General features: G+C 44.0%; 1 protein-coding gene across 1 annotated transcript in view; it reads left to right on the forward strand.

Moving 5' to 3' along the window:
- GALNT17 (polypeptide N-acetylgalactosaminyltransferase 17) overlaps positions 1-20,483 on the forward strand; it is a 217,140-nt gene that overhangs the window by 184,750 nt on the left and 11,907 nt on the right. Inside the window, exons 7-8 of the mRNA XM_075719882.1 lie at positions 15,855-16,040; positions 19,530-19,667. Coding sequence (XP_075575997.1) covers positions 15,855-16,040; positions 19,530-19,667 — 324 coding nt within the window. The remainder of the gene's footprint in view (positions 1-15,854; positions 16,041-19,529; positions 19,668-20,483) is intronic.

A 20,483-nucleotide genomic window follows, 5' to 3' on the forward strand; every position in this document is an offset into this window, starting at 1 on the left:
TAAAAAAAAAAAAAATCCCTTCTTTGTTGGTGCCAGCTCAAACTGAGCATAGGCAGTCTCACATGGCCGAGGAAGACAACAACCCTAGTTGTCTAGGGGTATGTAGGACCTAGTATGTACTGTATGTACTGTATGTAGGACCTAGTATGTACTGGGGTCATCTTGAATCTCACAAAGCCCCATCTCATTAAATGTCATCAGAGCCCTATTCTGGCAATGGCCTGAAGCAAATTAATTGGCAAGAGATGGGAAATAAAAGCACAGATCGTGATGTTCAAGACATGGTCATGACATGCAAGAGCTCTGGCCTGGCTTTTGCAGATACTTAGAAACGGTGAGCTGCTCTCCACATGGCTGCTCCTGGAAAAACATACAAAATTAAACCTGCAGAGGCTTGTGGAATGCAAAGACTTCACCTCTTTCTCAGGGAGTCCTTAAGCCACAGATTGCCTGAAGCTGGGAAGGACATGGGGGTGGGTGTCACCATGTGCTTGCCCTGTTCTGCAGTCTCATCCATGGATACCAGCACATGGTTGCCATTGGAGAGGCCAGTCTTAGTGTGTGTACAAAGCCAGCTTGTTGTTGTAATCTTTACACAACACAGATAAGGTATGTGTCCTGCAGAACACAGTGCAGAAGATGTGATTTTCCCACTGGGGAGGCACTGTTGGACTCTGCACTTCTGGGCCATAGGAGCCTGCAGTCATGGGACACTCCAGTTGATAAGGATGCCTGGAGTCAATCAAAAAGGAAAAGGGAGAAAATGTGCAGTCAGACTGCATGACCCAATGGTTGCTCTCTGTCTGTCTCATCAGATGTGTATGGTACCCCCTGTGCTGCCTTCAGCCGTTGCAGGATGCCCAGCACTGGCTTTCTGAATGCCCAGTGCTCTGGGCACTCATAACGCTTCTGAGGTGTCCACAGCCAGAGCAGTGCGGACTATGAGGGAATGGCTGGGAATGCACATGGGAGGTGCATGCCACCACATGGGGTGGCCTAAAGCACAGCCCCATTTTGTCAGACTTGGAAAACAGCAATTTTGACTTAAAGACAGATTTCTACAGTGAGAGACTGTTTTGTGTGCTGTTCCAGGCTTTGACTGAAAAAGTAGAAATATTCTCCCTGGAAATGTCTGATTAGAATATAATCACCATTTTCATACTTCTTGATGCTTTTTGACGCTCTCAGTTACAGGGAATGGTAATAGGTTTCTTTGTGTTAGAATAAAATAATTGAGTATGTGTGTTCGTAAGTACATATACATATAAATAAATGAAAACATTGTTTCTATCAATGTGCTTTGTTGGGAAAAAAAATTCGTTATGAGCTCTTTTTATGGCACTCTAATCGCTATTCGGGTGACAATCTGTCTGAAACCAGCATTGTGGGATTGTATCACTTCCACTGCAGTTATTTCTAATTGGCAAATTAAGGACAAGAGGAGTCAGGGAAGAAAGGATAAGGACTGCGCTCCTATTAAAATGCAATCTCGAAATTGGCCTGTGCTGAGTGAAATGTAGTGCCACTAACCAGGCTTGCAGTACCTTTTGGAGGGATTGAGGGCATCATTATTCTACAGAGGCTTTCTTTTTTTTGAGGAGAAAATTAATTAGTGATTTTAAAAAGGGATGTAATATGAAAATAGAAACAAATTAATATTAGGTGATCTTAAACAACAACTATGCATTTGGGGACTTAGAATTGAAATTCTTAAAATCTATTAAATATTTAGTGAGACTTTTACACGTAACAGGACAAGGGAAAGCACAGAAGTGTGATAACCACAGTAGTATCAAATGAATAAACGGTATCCTATCAGATTGAACACATTAAAGTGTTACTCTATGTTTTTACCACTATCTCTATTCTGCACATTTCATGCAAAATAAATAAGATTAGTTTCTAAACTTTGTAAATAAATCAATTAACTGAGTGTATGACCTGTTCGGAGGTGTTTTGGTTTGCTTTGATTCAGAGCCTTCAGATGAAGCTCCTGCAGCTAAGCTAGAGCGCATTTTGGGAAATGACTGTTCTCACCAACTTCCAGCACAGTTTAAATTAAACTGAGAGATTTGACTGTTCACAAAAACAGTACTTTTATTGCACATCAGAATTCCTTAAGGTTTATCCTTCGATGCTTGGCAATATGCCTGTGCTGCCCAACTCTCTTCTCCTGATTCAGCTTCTCTGTTATAACTTTATTGAGGAGCTTTGATCAGTTGCAGTAGAGACTGACCTTTAAAAGACTTTGAAGCACATCTTTCTTGTCCACTAACCTGTTGTTCTTATAGACCCCAGCTACAGTTCAGGTCCTTGTGTGCTATTTGCTACGTGGACAAAAAGGAATATATACCCTGATCCATCTCAAGTGTGTTTAGCTGTCTAGTCTAGCAGAATCATACAATGGATTATCGCATCTCCTCCATGCTCTAAGGAACCCAGAAAACATCTCAGACCGAGTTTTCAGTCTGGTACCTGTGGACACTGGCTGTCAAGGAATTACTTTACAGTGTCTGTGAAGAGGGTAAGAGAAAAAAATTCTTGTGTGCTGTACAGTAATCTAACTTGGAGAAGTTTCTGAAGCGATCTTCTCCTCAACTGGAAAATTTCACAGGACCCAGAGATTAGAAACGTCTGAAAAACACCATATTTAAGTTTAAAATATCCCTAAAGGTCCTACTGTACAAAATCATTCCTTATATTCCAGTATCTTGAATGGGCCTCAGCTGAGGTTAGACTGCTGTGGCACTAGGAGCAATCCACATGTGTTGTGACAGCCTCTTTCCTTGTGAGATGGTATCTCAGTTAGACTACATGAGTTGTAAAAGGAGAGAACAAAGGTAGATAGCACAGAAATAACTTGTCAAGATGCTCAGTAGAAGAACCAAGAGAGTATTTCACACTTTCTCTACCCTAGCCCAGTGGCGTCCTCACTGTGACCTCCAAACATCTGTGTTAAGCATTTCTGCCCAGGAATTGTAGAATAATTCAGGCTGGAAGGGACTTTCGGAGGGCTGTAGTCCACTTCCAGCTCAAAGCTGGCTGAGTTTCAGAGTCAGATCAGCTTTCCCAGGAGCTTGCCCAGTCAAGGGTAGAGAACAGAGGCTTCACAACCTCTCGTGGTCCCAGCACTGCATGCTCTTGTTGTGCATCCTGGCTGTGGGAGCTGAACATAGGGAAGGCGTATTTTCCTGTTCACAGTAATATAAATAGTTTGAAATCAAAATAGTTACAAAACCAGAGCTCACTGTAAAGTGCATGTAGGAGGGAGGACCGCAGCCCTGGGATGCTCACAGCTACACACCCAGCCAGCTGGCACCATTGGGGCAGAGGGGCTATGGCTCTCCTACCCACCTGTCTGTTCCCCAAGATACTTCTTGGACTACATACTATGTACAACTGCAGGAGAAAAATAAGGAATTTGGGGTGTTTCAGGTTTTTCATAAGCACAAAGAAATGCCTGAAAGCCAAAGTGGTTGTGTGTCCATGTGTTTTTCTTTTACATAAAGCTACTGCATGGACCCGTCAAGTGCAGCCTTACGTGTGATGATTTAGAGAAATTTTGTGTGTGTAGCTTAACCTTCAGCCAGCATTCAGGGCATTGGCCAGACACCATGACAGTGTGGAGACCCACCTAGCTCTTCTTCCCAGAAGGGAAAGATGATCAAAAGGACATCCTGAAATAGCAGCTTGTGCCGCCTCTTCTGCAGCGTGGCAGCCAGGTAGTGCCAGAGTCACCTGGAGACAGCGCAGAGCTAATGCTTCATTGGGGTCTCACTGCCATTAAATTGTCCTGAAGAGGTGCAATATAATGAGCACAACAGCCAGCTGGTGTTTGCTTCATGAAAAATCATTAGTTGTGATGCTCTGCAAAGTGGTGTCCATGCTTTGGCCAGACCCCAAGGTAAGCGGAGAGAAATGAAGGAGATGTTTGGCTGGGCTTTCGGGAACGGGGGAGCATTGAAATATGCTCCTTGGGAATGGAGTTCCAGCTGTAGCAAGTTAATGGAGTCTGCAAGCAGCAGAAGTAGGATTTCAAACACACTTTGATCTCTGACTTGGTAGTTTTGTGCTGCGGATCAAAGGAGCAATTTTGAATGTGGGTTATAAGAGGACTTCACGTGAAGCAAGATGCTTTCTGGGCAGCCATGAAGGACACTTTCCTACCATAGCAGTGGGTTATATGAGCGTGACTGATGCCCAGTTGGGGTTAGGCAGAGGTGGATGTGGCTGTGCTGGGGAAGAGTTACTGCTGCTCTTCTGGGCATTAATGTCATCTCAGATCTCCTAATGGAGCTGTGACCAAAAGTGCTCTTGTTCCAGTGGGTTGGGTCACCCTAAACAATGCAACAGTAAATATGTTCTGCCTTCACTGGGTTTCCTTGAATTAGGTTTAGGGAGGACTCATGCAATCAGCTTTGCCAGCAGATCTGGAGTATTTTCTTAAGGTACCCTGTGATTCTTTAATTATTTTAAATAATCCAGACATTTAAGTTCACTGTAGATAGGGAAAAGCAAGAATTGACCAAGATACATTTGCCTTTTTCATGCCACCAACACAAGGCTCTTTGTAATGTGGAGGATGTAACACCCAGGCGTGCAGATGTGTCCACGACAGCCCTCATCAAAAACACGTGAATCCTTTCTGCATTTGACACAAAGATATTGCTGTTGTTGCTTAGACAGAGAGGCTGAAATCCTGGCTCTGGAAAGACAATGGGAGTTGTGCTGCTGATCTCAGGGAGGGCAGGACTTAATATCCAAACAAGGCTTTGATAAGATAGGATTGTACAGGAGCAGTGTTAATACTATTATTAATAAAAATAGGAATGCAGCTCTGTGTGTAGACAGTGCTGTGTATAACAGGAGGACAAAAACCATTTTGCATTAGACACATTTTTGCTTCATTCCCTTCCAAATCTGTCCCCACTCACTGCACAGCCTCGGTCTTCTTGGCTATTGCTTTTGCGCACTAGTTGAAGGGTTGAATTTCTGGCTGCTGTGAGCACGTTCAAGTCCTCTGAAGTAAGTGGCCATGCATCCAAAGTATGTCTACATCAAGGAAATGCTGTGGTCTTTATTAAACCAACATCTAACAGTGCGTACGAGCCCTGGCTGCCTGCTCTGGAAACTTCTGAAGGTGAAAGAGAGAGTGCGGAGGGATGGCCACCAAGGTAATTCAATGGTCTTGGTGTGTTTCATGGATAGATCAAACAGCTGCACCATAGTTATCACCCTAAACGCTGCCCTGAAAGACAGGGCTTCCAAATTTAGAATCACAGCTCCAGCTCAGCGGCTGTTCTGTCCTGACAGGAAATTTTTCAGCAGTTGGCCAGACTTGAAGGAGTGATGTTCAACAGATGATGGTGCCTACCACTGTTAAGGTGAGCAGCTGTTAGTAGGTTATTAATCTTAGAGAGCCTTTGCACAATGCTTTACCTGCACGTGTACCAGAATTTTAACATCGCTTTTTAGTGGAGGTTGAAGGCTGTCTGTGACAATCAGTTATCAGTGCTTTTGCTGATGACAGCTTCGGAGCCACAGCAATTGCTTAGGCTTTAAACTTTTATCCTTGCTTTGAGTTGCAAAGTATTCATTATTTCAAAGTATGAGACGGCTCCACTGAAGAGGGGATTTTAACACTGCCAGAGAAAATAAGCAGATGGCAGAGTGAATGGCAAAAATATGACAGAGCTGCCCTGGTCTCTAACCATCTGGTTTGGACCTTAGTTTAACATTTCAAACTTGCACACACTAAGTCCGTCTGCAGCAGACTTGGTGCTGGGAGTAGCACCTTTGGGCAGTAGCATGTGACAGCCTGCACACAAAGATGGCTTACTTCAGTAAAACAGGCAGATACTTTTTCCCCTCTAAAACAAGGGACAGATGACAGCCAGCTTCCAATTTCACTTGCCCTGCCTGAGCTGCCCATACGTCATTACTGAAGTGACAGTCAGGTGTCTGTGGCAACGCAGCATCACTCTTGGTCTTGGCAAGACCAAGAAAACAGATTTTGCACTGGCTCCCTCCAACTCTTCTGGACATCAGTTCTGAGTATTTCCTCCTGTCTAACCCATGATCAACTAAAATACAGCAATGAAATTCAGAATGGAGCATTTTTCAAAGGAATGTAAATACCTGTGGTTCAGACACATCTCACCGGCTTGGAGCTTCCTCTGCCTCTGTGGCAGCTGGGTGGCAGAGCAGGCTCCATGCACCAGGGATGGGCAGGAACCCTTTGAAACCCCTCCTAAGAACAAGATCTAAAACAAAGGTAGAGAGCTTTCGATAAACCTGACAGTTTGTTTCAACACTGTTGTTCAGAATCCTTTCCAAGCATCATGAATGAGAAAGACCATGGCAAAAACATTGGAGAACTTGGGAAACATTGTCAGTCTGGCTTTGAGTTCTGACAAGGCGTAAAATACCTTGTGTGTGTACGTGTCTGTACGTACTTACAGGCATTCACACCATGCAATAGACACACAGGCACTGTATACATTTCCTCCCTCTATATTTGCATGCTCTAGTTTTAAACTCATTAGCTGCTCTTTTTGATGAGTTACTTGAGCAGCTTTCTGCAGACAGGATAGGCTGAGTCACATTCGATCGTATCCATCTACAAACATCTATGGAGGAACTCGGCTTCCTTCCAGCACTTCCCCATCAGCATCTGATGAGAGGATATCTATAATTACAGATCACAAAAGCCGCAGTCATGATGTGCTGGAGTTAAGAGGACTGGAAGAAGCTCAGTGGAGCTGCGGTGCTGTCAGCTCAGGAGCTGCTCTATCACACGCCTGCCTCTCTCTGCATAAATAATTCTGTTTCAGAACTGCCTCTTATGGTTAAAATGATACATGGCAACTTCCCTCCTCCTCCTGCTGCTCCCCACATGGAATCGTGTTAGTCCGAAGAACGGTCTATGGATAATTTTTTTCTAAAGGCTTTTTTGCATGAAAAATAGATCAAAATTTTGTTGAACTATTTATGCTATTTTATTTTTACAGCTTTGACAGAAATGGTAATAGGAAAATGAGATCAAGATGCTTTTGGTACATTACTGGCAATAAAAGAAAAAAGAGCAGCCTCCAAGTAGTTCAGGGTCAAATCCTGCAGGTAATTTCTGTACTACGAGCATATAAGGCCCAGCATGATGTTCTTCTTCCGAAAGGGCTTGCAGGTATTGTTGCTGCTGTTTTTAAGGCACTTGTCTTTTACGAGTCTGTAATAATCTTTGCATTATACTATTACAACATAATCACGTCCTTGTCATGCTGCCAAGGCTGATCAGATAACATCAGTGTACTGAGGAATTTTAGTACTGAACTTATTAGAAGAGACCCAGATTTATACCATGATAGTTGCAAACCACTTGAGCACGTAACTGGAGCTTTATGCTCTGCAGGAATGCAGGACTTAGCCATATGGGAGCTGGTGATGCAAATTTTGGCTTCATCTCCAGCCAAGGCTGGGAGTTCAGGTGTGAGAGCATGTCTCCAGTTTCACCAAGCATTTGCAAGATGTTGAGTTAAAAATGTTCTGTTCCTCTTTTTTTTCTTTTTTTAAATGTTTGGAAGCACTAAAATGGCAAAGCTACAGTCGCTCTAGTTGCTACCGTTTGGTTTTGCAGCAATTAAAATATTAGTCCCGATACACTGGGAAGTGAAATGCTTCTTTTCAGCAGTTTTTCCGAGCCAAGAGGATGCAGACACTTGTCATTACAGCTAATCCTCCCCGTGCTGTGCTTTGTGATTGGAGTCTTTTAAATGTAGCTTCCCACCAAGCCCATTCTTATGTATCTTATCTGGTGATAAAGTCAAATCAATACCTATTGTAGCCAGGAATGATGCGCTATTTAGAACAGGTTGTGTTGCATTTGTTGGAGAAGCACAGCATAAATTTTTCATTGGAAAAGCCTCCAGTTTGAGCAAACACAATTGTGGTGTGTATGTATCATTCTCCTTGAACTGTGGCAGCACAGAGAAATCACTGCTTTGCACTGACATGAAGCTTGCTTTATTCTAGCATCTCCAATATGTCAAATGTTAAACTATTTATGTTCCTTGCTGAGTTAAGAGGATGAAAACCATGGCTATTACCTGGTATTGCTATAGGTTAGGATTTCTGGAGTAATTGTGCACCTGAGTTCCACTCTTATTTGGCATTTTTACATGGCCATTATAAAAGGAATGAGTTTAGTAGTCTCAACAGGAAAGCTAAGACATTTGGACACTGGACAATCTGGGCATTTCTGTTATTGGTCTGGCACAACATAGACAGGAACCTGATCCACTTTGGATCAAATATGAGGATAAAATGTGAGAGAAGGAATGCCAAAAAAGAAAAATAATTTATTGTTTTAAATGTAGTATTACCCTCTCCTCCCACTTCCATTCTCTGCTTGAATGGGCATGGTCTGAGATGGTCAGGTGAGGACATGTCCATTCAAAAATCATATTTGAAGGAAATGGCATGTGAATAGCACACCTGATCTGGCTGCTTGGCCCTGATCCTCTCGGAAAAGGTTTCCGTGGCCTCATGAGAGAGAAAACAAATCTACAGGTTTAGCGACAAAATTCCTTTTCCCATTTCAGCTGCAGGATGCCAAGTCTGTTTTGCTTCTTCGTAGAGGTTTCCAAGATAATTTAGTAGTTGTTCAGGATGAAGTTGTGTTGAGATTTCCAACAAGAAGAGGGTCTCTGTTGGGTCCATCAGTGCAGATGTTGTCCCTATCCCCACGGCATTGCCGCCTTCTGAGGTCAATGTACCAGAGAGTTTGTCCCTCCTTGCACAGAGAAATGCTTCACCGTCCAGTTGGTCGGGTTGTTGGTCTTTGCTGGAGATACAACACCAGACCTTTGCTGATTCAATAGCAAAATGGCCTCACTGCTTTTGTATAAATTCTCATGCCACCAGTCCTCCCCTTGATGTGATCTATGAAAATCCACATACCCAAATTAAAAGGCAATCCTCTTCAAGGAGTGCTGGTGTTCACCTTCAGATATCATGAATACTATATTCCACTGCGGTGGAAGTAAAAAGTTCCCAAAGAGAGCTGATTTGCCTTCTATTTTTTTCCCCTCTGTGTGTGGTTTCTCAACTTACCTTCATGTAATTCAACTTAACATTTCTACTAAAGTTCTTGCTGTGATTGTTACATGCGATAGTGACATTCACAATAGCTTGAAGGAGCTCTTCAGTGATGATCTAGGATATAGCATGTATATATATAAATATATAAAAAGATATAAGATATTATCCAGCTTGCTGTGAGTCATGCAACTTCTGATTGTCGCCCGTAAACAAGCATCAGCTAATGGCGTGGAGATGTTTATTTACTAATATTTGGATTTAACAGGCTTGCTGCAGTGCATGTCTCTCACCACTACGTTACAAGGACCTTGTGCCAGGGGAATTAAGGTACTACTGCTAAGTTATACTTGTTATAAGTACCAAACCATAATGCTTTCTAGAGGAAGTAAGGCCAACACACCACCTTTGCTCTGCACTGAGGATACTTAAATAACAGGCAGATACTGCATTACCTCTCTTTTCAAGAGGGATTTTAAGTGTAAGGGGTTGTTATTCCAAAAATGCGGTGTGTTTACCTCTCCTTGCACAAGCCGTTGCTGTGGGAATCCTTGACCCTGCTGGCTGGGGTTGAGGAGTTTGGCTTGGGCTGCCCTGCCCCACGTCACCATTGCCTGCTCGAGCCTTGTCCCCTCCGTTGCTTTGGGCATGAGGAATTACAGAGGTTTTGGGGAGTGACTTCTTCCTCCCATTCCTGACTCCTTTGCTGTTCTGGCATCTCGGACACCAGGATGTGGCAGTGCAAGCTTGGCCGTGGGGATGCCCTCCCATGATGTCCTGCAGGGACGTGGGATGGAGCACAGCCAAAATGGGAACAGAAAGGACAGAAACAGCTTGATCCATAGCTGGAAATGTATCTGTAAAAGTGTTGTTTCTTCTGACAGAAGGAATAATTTGGAGAGATACCGTCTCTCAGAACTATACGAGGGAGCATGTGGAGAAATGATTATTTCTTTGCCTTTTTTTCTGTTTCTCGATTTTACTATTTAGGTCTTTGTTCTGATACATTCCTTATTATTTTAGCTGCCCTGGGTAATTGTGTTTTTCCTTTAGCTTAGGAAGTTACTTTTAAAAGAAAGGAGGGGGGCAAAGATAAGGCAAAGCTGTTAAATGGGAACTCTATTGCTAATTAAGGCATGGTTTTGCTAATCACCTTAGAAATGAAGTTATCAGCTGAAAAAGCCTGGAGTTTGTGCAATGAAAGTTAGGAGAGGGGTTTTTTTTCCCTGTTTCCTTCTGTCACAGTACATTCAGAGATTAAAAGTTTACCTTGCAGACTCATCTTGACACCATTAGACATGATGTCTCTTTGCATTAACTGCAGGCAGGCTCGAGCTGTTCTAGGATATATTTCAGTCTGAATAGTTAAAATTTGGCAAAGTTATAAGCAACTAAAGTCAGCATCCTTTAATGGGAGCTGTCAGTGTTCATCATGGATGTCACACTGTGCTCCAGCTAGAATTCCACATCCAGGACCCAAGGTAGTCACTGTCCCTTCTTATATTATTATTATTATTATTATTATTATTATTATTATTAATGATATCCCAGAGATGAGGAGGAAGCACAGCATTGTGTAAGGCAGCAGCCCAGGGGCAGCAATAGTATGCTTTTTCATCTGGAGATGCTGATGGATGAGAGGAGAAGGTGCTGTGCTGGGGTGGGGCACCGTCCTGGCAACCCGCAGGCTGGAAAGGGGATAGGGACCAGCCCCAATGTTGGCTCTGATCTTGCAGAAGTCCTTCTCTCTTTTTCTGATACTGGCTTGCTTTGTGCAAAAACCAGATGGTGAGCCCAAATTCCCTTGTACGGCTTGCAGCCATGTGAAGAGAAGCACGACATACAAGTTATTCTGCCATCCCAGGGGGAGCAGTCCCTCTGTCAGTATTTTCTGATGAAAATCTCTGTTTTCAAAGTTAATTTTTTTGTCTGTTTATTTGCTAGAGCTGTAGCCGGTCCTTCCCCTGTGTACGTCCTTTGCTGCTCAGTGGGTGCTGGCTGGACGTCAGTGCTGCTGCACCTGCACCCAAGGGAGGGAGCCGTGAGGGGCCCCCACTCCATGGGGTGAGCAGAGGGGACAGCACGTGGTGGAGGAAGCAGCTCTGATCTGCCAGAGAGAATGGGGTGGGACAAGGCAGCAACCCCCTGTGCTGAGCAGCATCCTCCTGCTGCCCCAAGTGGCATTCAAATACATCTTCTGGGTTGCTCCCTCCAAGCAAACCACACCTGTAAAGCACTAATAGCACCAGCACTGCCAACCTCAAGGCATGAGCTTGGCCAGCCACTCCAACATGTATTTCTAGCCCTGCTAAACTGGGGGGCACGGACAACGTCCCAAGCCCAGTGTGGTGCAGAACAGGCTTTCAGCACCCTCCCAGGTGGTGGATCCTCCTCTGGGTCACCCTTTTCTGCCTGGCTGGCTCCTTTGACATTTGGGAGATTGCCAAAAGCCCTTTTTGTTTAAATAATGCTCCTTGAGAGTAGCTGCTAGCTCTGGCAGATGGGAGCAAAGCAAATTGATAGCTGCAGTATATTTTTGAGGGCAAAGGGGATCACGGACAGTAATTGATCTTAACTGCTTAACACTTTGAAAATTGTTTCTGTGGCTGTTGCAATGAGCTGGTCAAGCAAAATTGGGATTTTCTTGCTGTCTCTATTAGAGGCACAAAGGACCATTGGTACGCTGTGTTTTGTGAGCAGTCTTCCATTCTCCCTCCATTACCAGGACTGCAGTAACCGCAGGGGACGTGCATTTCTCCAGGCAATGCCAGGGTGTCTTCTCCCTTGGTTTGCTTGCAGTCCTGTCTAACAGGCCTGGTCACCACTGTTTTCCAGGATGCTCCCAAATGCTACATTACTCATGTCCTAGTTGTCATTAGGAATGATGTATAGAGGGCTCCACAAGAGCAATGTAAAAACAATTATTTGATTTTTCAAATGGAGGCAGATGGCAGAGGAGATTCTGTTGTCTTGGCTGGGAGATGGAGGAATATGTTGCTATTGAATATTGCTGAGTACTTGCATGCACACACTAACATGCAGGTACATGTGCACAAGAGAGGCACCTGGACCTCTCTTGTAGCTCTGCTGCAGTATTGCATCGTGCTGGATCTGCTCCCCATTTTGGGTTATCCCCAGTGCAGGTCACTGAGATGCTGGCTGTTTCACAAATGCTTTTACACACCCGTGACACCTTCGTGCTTCTGGAAGGCGATTAGAAAGCAAAGCTGGGTCATCCCATCGCTGGAGCAAGGTGATGCAGTCTCGTGCTAACCAAAGTTTGCCTCCCCCATGTGCAGACCCTTCTAGAAAGTAGATGGCTGATGCGGTTTCAGCCATACTCAGATGTTTCACTGCCTCAGAGGAATCGCTGCTTTTCCATGCTGAATTCTTAGGACAGTCACATTTTGCTTGGAAAATAATTGCAAGTGTATTACCCGCTAGCTTTCTGAAAAACAGATCAAAGATCTCTGGGTGCTGGATTTGTTTTCTGTTTGTTTCTCTGGGATTTCTTCACTGGAATTTAGTGTTAACTGGTTATTTATAAATCCAAGCATCTTTCTGTATGTTTGATTACTCCTGTGTGTAGACCGATGGCGAAGTTGTTGAGTCACCATCATTTAGTGGAGCAGAATGCTCCTATTTTTAATTCTGCGTCTCTTTATGGGTGGATGAATGGCAAGCTAATAGTCGTGTTGAAATTTGTATGTTAGAAAATAAGGGAGAAACTTGAGACTTGCTCGTCATATTTAACCTGCTGTATTAGATACTCTATCTTGAGTCCTTAAACATGCCTTTACATCCCATCCATACATATTGTATAAAATTAAATGATAGTGGCTTCATCCTTTGTAGGAAGCAATATAAAAGACTCTGCCTTGTTAAATAGGATAAACATGAATTCATTTGACAGTATCTTATTTTTCTGATTGGTCTTAGTGTTGTGCTGCCTCTTGATTACCCATCTACTAAGAGATAATTCTTCAAGGAATTAGCAGAAACAACATGCTGGACTGATTGTCCCGTTAATGCTGTTAGTTGCAGTAAATAGAGTATCTTAAGCAATTGTAGGTTTATTTGCTATGAACAGGAAAAATCTACTTAATAGGAAGGTTATCTGTTTGTTAGAGGTCTTTGGTGGGACAAATGGCTGCTCAATAGGGACATAAATAAAGGTTTCCAAAGAGCCTTCTGCCCACAGGGTCTGAGTGCCACAGGGGTAGAGTTGCTGCAGGTTGGGACATTAGTGCCAGTGAACTCAGCAGAGGTGGCTGCCTCTGCACGTGTGTGCACAACTGAGTGTGGCCTTTGCCTGCAGCACATGGACACAAGTGGTCAAGATGCATCAGGGCATCAGCAGGCAATGACTTCCAGCCTTGCTGGAGCACGGAGAGTCTGCTGAGACCTTTTGGTCACGGTGTCTCACAGCTCATCTCATGTTGGCACCCAGAGGACAAAGTCTGGGGCCTTTCTTGGGGTCATTCACCGCTGCACAGTTGTGGTTATTGCAAGGATAAAGCATGACACTGAGCTTGTAGGGCAAAGACACTGAGATGCTTTGTGGCCATGGAGGATGTCTCCTGGATTGCAGTCCCTTTGCTGTCACCTGTGGACCTGTTCACATGCGTTTTTGCATGTCAGCAGGAACAGAAAGTCCTTACCAGGCCACGTGGGAGCAAGCAATGTCTTCCTGGGGCCATGGTTTACTCCTCTGTACACTGAGGACAGTGATGCCGGGTGCAACTTGGCTGTTTCCCATGCAATAGTTGTCCTTGCTCTCATTGTTACTAGCAGAAATGGTTATAAATGCCTTGTAAAAACAGATTTTTTAATTTATAATGACAGTTTAGGCTTTATTTAGGAGATAGGAGTATGGTCTTTCCTTGCGTAAGTGCCTTTTTTGAATTAAATTTTTATTGATCTCTCTGGAACTGTCTTGTGGATATGTATATCATCAATGCCCTTTGCACAATGCCCAACACTCCTCCTCTCTCAGGTTATTACAATATGTGCATTTCAAGATAGCTTGTACAGATATTCCAGAAATCTAGGAAAGCTGTCTAGCATAAAGCCATGTGAATTATTTAACTAAAGCATGGAAAGACAATATTGCACCTTTACTGCTAGAGGCAAGATTACTGGAAAATGACATTTTAATTGTGTCACAGTTTTTACGTTCTTAAAATAATTATTCTGATCTCAAATCAGGACAAAACTTAACAAATCCCCAAAACTACAAAAGCAGGTGTTGCTGGCGATCTTCCAGGTCTCGCAGCTTTATTCAGCATTGCGGCTGAGCCCAGCAGTTTTGGGAGCACCCAAGGGCAGGGCTCAATGCTCCTATTTGACCAAGACATTGAGGAACTAAAGAACTGAGCAGGCAAGAAACACAGGCAGTTTCTGTCAAACTGTTGCCTTGGGAATATTCCTTAAAAAAAGAAGTATTTTTCTTTAGAACTACCCTGTCCAATTCTTACTTGCTTTCCCAGCCTGTTGCAAAACTTCAAGCAGACCTTGTGGACTTTGCTGGCCAGAGGTGAGCATGGTTGAGGCTGGATAGGAGGGTCAGGCATGCCCCTCATCTCAGAGACCAACTCTGAATTCGCTCTGGAGGCATGAAATTGTAATTAAAAGTGTTCAGAAAGATCAAACGGCAGAACAGGAGTAAGATGGCGTTTTTTCTATATGTTTATGCACCAGCTAATAAATGGGGCTCTGATTTTTTGACGTGGGCTGCAATATTCTGCAGCAATCCAAGCAAGAACAGCACAAGTAGCAGGATTACCCCAAGGGAAGACATCTCCGTGTAGTGCTGTCCCTTACTTGTGTCACCTGGGCTTGGGATGTGCACATGCCCTGTGTTGGGTGTGCTAAAACAACCGCTTAGAGATTAAAAAGGGCAGCTGATACAGCCAGGAGGATCCTCGTGGTGCAGGGAGAGTGGATTGAGCAGGGTCAGTAAAATTTAGGGAATGCAGATGGGATAAAAGGTGGTGAGCCTGGAAGAGATCCCAGAAATGATGGGTGTTATAACAACTGTGCAAAATGGTAATGTGGAGCGGACTGCAAAATAGGCGAAACTGGGATTATTAGGCCTGTTTGGCATATGTGTTTGTAACGATTGCCTGGTGTCCTGGGTGCATGTCTTTAATTTAAGATAAATAACTTCTTGGTGAAGACAAACAGGGAGGGAAGAACCCAGGTATGGCATGCCTTTCTTTGAATTCCCTTTCCGTGTGATAAAAAGAAGATCTCAAAAGATTTTAGTAACTTGTAAACTGTGACTTAAGGGAATTTTAAACATCATGTGAAAGAAAAATAATGAACAAATGTTTTCAAGTGGGAGAAATCTGTCCCTGCCATATGTTTCACTGAGTCATCCCTTCTGCAGGAGGAGATCTTGCAATTGTTTCAACTATTCCAGTCATTAATCCTTTTTATTTAGTAGCAACATCCCTGTAAACTCAGCACCTGATCCTACAATGCATTAATACCACGTGCTGGATATAGACTTGATGCCTCTAATGTCGACAAGTGTTTTGCTCTGGGCACAGGTTAAATTATTCCTGCTTGTCTTGCCATTGAGCAAAGGCCAAACCTGGCCATGGGTTTCCACTTGCCAGCTAGATGATGTGATGCTCTGCGCTCAGTGTAATATTATAGAAACCTCAAAACCCGCCATCTTGCTCTTTAATTTAAACATGGACCCTTTGCATCATGGCAGAGCCCCGTGCTGACGGTGTTGTGTGGTTGTGTTGCAGGTGTGGCTGTGCGGCGGCAGCATGGAGGTCCTGCCCTGCTCCCGGGTGGCTCACATTGAGCGCAAGAAGAAGCCCTACAACAACAACATTGGTTTCTACACCAAGCGCAATGCCCTGCGGGTGGCCGAGGTGTGGATGGACGACTACAAATCACATGTCTACATCGCATGGAACCTGCCGCTGGAGGTACGGCCATTGCACCCTATCCTAAGTCTTCACTTTATTGGGTTAGAAACTTGAATTATAGAGCATTTAGTACCCCTGGGTGGAGGAGAGCCTTAAATACCCTGGGTTGCACCCCCAGGTGTAAGTCAACAGAGCTCCCTCAGCTTTGACAAAGGTGCTGCAAAACATGAAGACTGTGGAGGAATTCCTACGATTCACATCAGCCTTTTTATTTTCATTTCTAAAAATTAAACCTGTATTGTAGTGTTTATCTCCCCATTGAGTGTTTACACAGCATGAGTTTATGTCGTTACACTGCTCTGCAGATGGAGTCTGTCTGTAAAGTTGGTTGGCAGAAGATTATTAATATCAGCATCATTAGCGTATGAGGTTTTTTTCTGCAGCTCGGGCAGGTCACATGCAGCCCAACTCAGGTTTCCCAGCTAGCAGATGCTGTCGCTGCCCAGAGCTCACTGTGGACGGTGTGTGGTCCAGGTGTCTGGGTCGTTTGCTTTCCCAGCGCTGGGAAAGTCAAGGCTATAAGCGCTTAGAAACCTTGTTCAGAGGTAAAGGATTGGATGTCAGTGGCTCACAGAAGGAGATATCCTCCCAGCAGTGCCATGTGCAAGTGCTCCAGAAATACTCCCTTTAAATAGCTTTGGTGGTTATATTTATTTCTGCACAGAAATGGTTAGATTTTCTTAGATCTGACACATTATTTTTCATGTAAATCCTGCCATGTCGCAGCATGGTACATCTTTGGAAAACTGTGGGGTCCTGCCAGCAAGACAAGCTGACCATGCCCAGGGGGACACGTCCTGCACGTGGACCTCTCTAGGTGATTCCCTGCACTTCTGTGTAAAGCTCCATAGGCTCCAGGATGACTTTATGTAGGTCGAAGGCTGCTGCTTGGGCTCTGGTCTCCATGCAGGTTGTGTCTAATCATGAAACCCAAGACCATCTCCTGCCTCCCAGCTCTGAACACTGCCTGGAGCATGCTGGGAGCAGCCCTGGCTGGACCAGTCCCACCATCTCCTGCCTCTGGTCCTGCCAGAAGGAGAAGAAGGGGTGGTGGGGAGGGGGAGGGGGAGCAGCAATGCTCTCCAGGTGATGGGTGGGATAAGGATTCAGGGTGCCCTGCAGAACCCCCTGTCACCCACTCCACTTGCAGTGCACTTAAGCATGAGTGCTGGGCTGCTCTGTTCAAGTGCGAGGACAAACCATTGCCACGAGTGGGCAGACACCTTGTGAGCAGTTATTTATAGCCACCCTTTTGGTGTTAAAAATAAACATGAAATAGTCATACCTTGCAGATCACACCCCTGCAAAGAGCTGCTGCAGACCTGATCCTACTGTGGCAGCATCCACGGCTGGCAGCACTGTGCTCTGGGGCATTTTGAAAAACATTAAAACAAAAACATGAGCTGCCGCTGCTTTCTGAGGAAAGGTTACATCTGGGGAGAGTTGCTGGCATTTAGAGCCACGGTAGTTGCAACTTTGCACTGCATTAGAGAACAACAGGTACCTGGGAAGGGTCGATGAGCTGCCTGCACTGCCAGTCTGTCATCCTGGGGGTAGTGGAGAGTCCTGGATTAGTTCGTTATTGAGAAATAGATGTATAGAGATGGAAAGAAATGCTGTTTACCCAGCGAGCTACAGAAGGGCACTGGCTGTGACAGGCACTGCTCCAAGCGCTCAGAGAGGCAGAGAGTTGCCTGAAGGACTAAGTGATATCAGGTCTCTCTTAAAAATCAGTTGCAAGATCCAAACGCCCATAGGCAGGGATCATAAATTACTGTGGGTTCAGCCCTGATCTTCAGGCTGATTCCTTTTTAGAAAGCTCAGGAACAGCTTTGGAGCACAGCAAAAAGGGATTAAAATTGACCAGGAAGCCGCAGGTCCTGGTTCAGCTCGGAAAAGGCAGCATCACATGAATCAACACTGGGGGTGGGTCTGCGGAAACAGATCTGGGTTACCCTAAAAACAATTTGAGATTTTTATACAGGTCTTACCAGTAACATCGAGATTTAATTTTAGAGAAGCCTTGTTTGACAGGTAGTAGGTATTGTGCAAGGGGTTGTGGATATAAACTGAATTATTTTGTGATGCCACTATATTCAAAACCAAGCCAAACCCCATGCACTGAATATTTCAGGTACTGACTGGCTTGTGGTCCTATTCTGCTCTGCATCCCATCTCACCCACTCAGATTTCAGCCTGTCCTACCTGTCTACACTGAATCATCTTTATTTTTACCTATGAGCTACCAGTCGCACATTAAAATGGTGTCTTCTCTAAAGCAGAGTGAATAATTCATTAGAAGATCATTACAAGCGTTGTAATGGAAAATTGCTTTCCCAGGTGTAATGATCACTGGAAAAGACAAGAGCAGGAGCTAAAACAGAGAAGAAACCCAGACACCTGTAGGAAGGAGTAAAAGGGGCTGCAATGTGCCTTTGCTTTCCTTCACCTGGCTGCTTCATTAGTTCCCCAAATTCTGTAATGGAATAAAAGGTTAAGGGGGGGCAGCTCTCTTCAGCCCCTGCTCCTGGCTTCTGTAAGATTATTCTTCTGGGGACAGATATTGTAGCTTTGTCTGCTTTTAAATCGGCTCAAGCAGTGGGGTTCCTCTGTGTCTCCAGGGAGACTCTTTCACTGCATAATTGTCCAAATTGTCAAGAGGTTTTTCCAAGGTTCAGCTTCAACTTCTCTTCTCCTGTAATTTTTATCCTTTATTCTTAGCTATCTATCTGCCTCTATTATATATGAATCTTAAACCTTTCTTTTTTTTCTTCTTTTCTTTCCCCCCATTATTTTATACCCTTTAACTATGCTGTCCTCTGCCTTGCCTCTTAATAGGGTCACACACTCTTGGTGAGTAAGGGGAAAGGTTTTGGTGCTCAATGCACAGTCAGGTGTTCGCATTTCCAGGATTCAGCATGTGACCATCTCTTAAATCCTGATGTATATTTGCTGTTAAGCTCTTCTGGAAGACCTGTACATCAGTACCTAAACAGGAAGAGAGACCTTTTAAAAATACTTTGGTGTACTATGTTGTTCATTGACAAATTCCATCTTTTTCAGATGCATCCAAAACCCAGGGAAATTGGTTGGAAGATGTGCCTCTTTTACACTGCACTTCTCATCTTTCCTTCAAAACCTTTTCTTCTCCATTTAGATTCTCTTTTCTAAATGACTTCCCAGGACCAAAACATGTCCAGCATCAGTCTGGTGGCCACTGCAAGGATGCCTTCAAAACCTATGAGAGAAGTATGCATCTTCTCCTTGCTGTGGCTGTGAAATCCAAGTCTTCCTTCTGACTTCTGTGAGGACAATTTCAGCTTGCACACTCATGCTAAAATTCCCTGGCATGGCCTCTGTGTGGAGTTACTCAGCTGTTGGCAGTTTCCAGACAGCTTGGAAGTGGTATCAAACATCAGTGAAATGTGCTGGGTTTAAATTTTTTTTAAGAGTATCCGTTCAGTGACGTGCTATGTCTTTATTTTTCAGAATCCAGGTATTGACATTGGGGATGTTTCTGAGAGAAAAGCATTAAGGAAGAGCTTGAAGTGTAAAAATTTCCAGTGGTACCTGGACCACGTTTATCCAGAAATGAGAAGATACAACAACACCGTCGCCTATGGAGAGGTAATTAAGGCTGAGCAGTCCCTTAGATCAGACTGGTAATATTTACAGCTGGTGAGTCCCTGATGAGAAATAGCCTCAAAGGAGAGGAATGTGAATCAAAACCTACTATTTGTGCATAATTATATAAACTTTTATAAATCTGTTCACAGTTTCTTCTAAAAACCTATTTTGGGATTTATTTCTGATCTTAGAGACCATATACAGTAAAATATTTTAATACCTCATTTACTGAATTGACAGAAAATTATCTATATTACCTATTGACTCCATGGATTAAGCAGCTGTACGTATATTTTTAATACATAGTTGTTTTATAAAACCCTTTGACTTAAACTCAGCCTAATTCCTTACAAGGTCTCTGTGGGATACAGTGCGTTGTCACAACAGCTTAAGGACAAGATAAAGTAAGGAGATGTAATGCAATCTCTGCTGGCTTTGAGATCATACTGGGAATATAAAAACAGGCATTTATGGGAACTAATAATACTCTGTCACAATACGTCTTGTGGAATAGTGGCAGTTTGAGAAGCCTTCTTGAAGCACAGCCCGAGCACCCCAGATGGGCATTAATTTTAGGAAAGATTTATTATCAGAGTTACTTAATGCCCTCAGGCTAAAACCCCCCAAAAAGCAGTATTTTCAAAGGCATTGTTGCAGATGCCCTACATGGGGAGCCTGGAGAGAGGACATCTCTGCGTTAACAGACCTGGTGGCTGGGGTTCAGCAGCCATTTGGCTTTGTAGCATGAACCTACCACTTCCATGCTCCCTCTGAAGCATGTCCTTCAGTACTTGATGGCTGGTTTGCCATCTCTGC

The sequence above is a fragment of the Pelecanus crispus genome, chromosome 12, assembly GCF_030463565.1.
Source record: "Pelecanus crispus isolate bPelCri1 chromosome 12, bPelCri1.pri, whole genome shotgun sequence".
In the NCBI taxonomy this organism is placed as follows: Eukaryota; Metazoa; Chordata; class Aves; order Pelecaniformes; family Pelecanidae; genus Pelecanus; species Pelecanus crispus.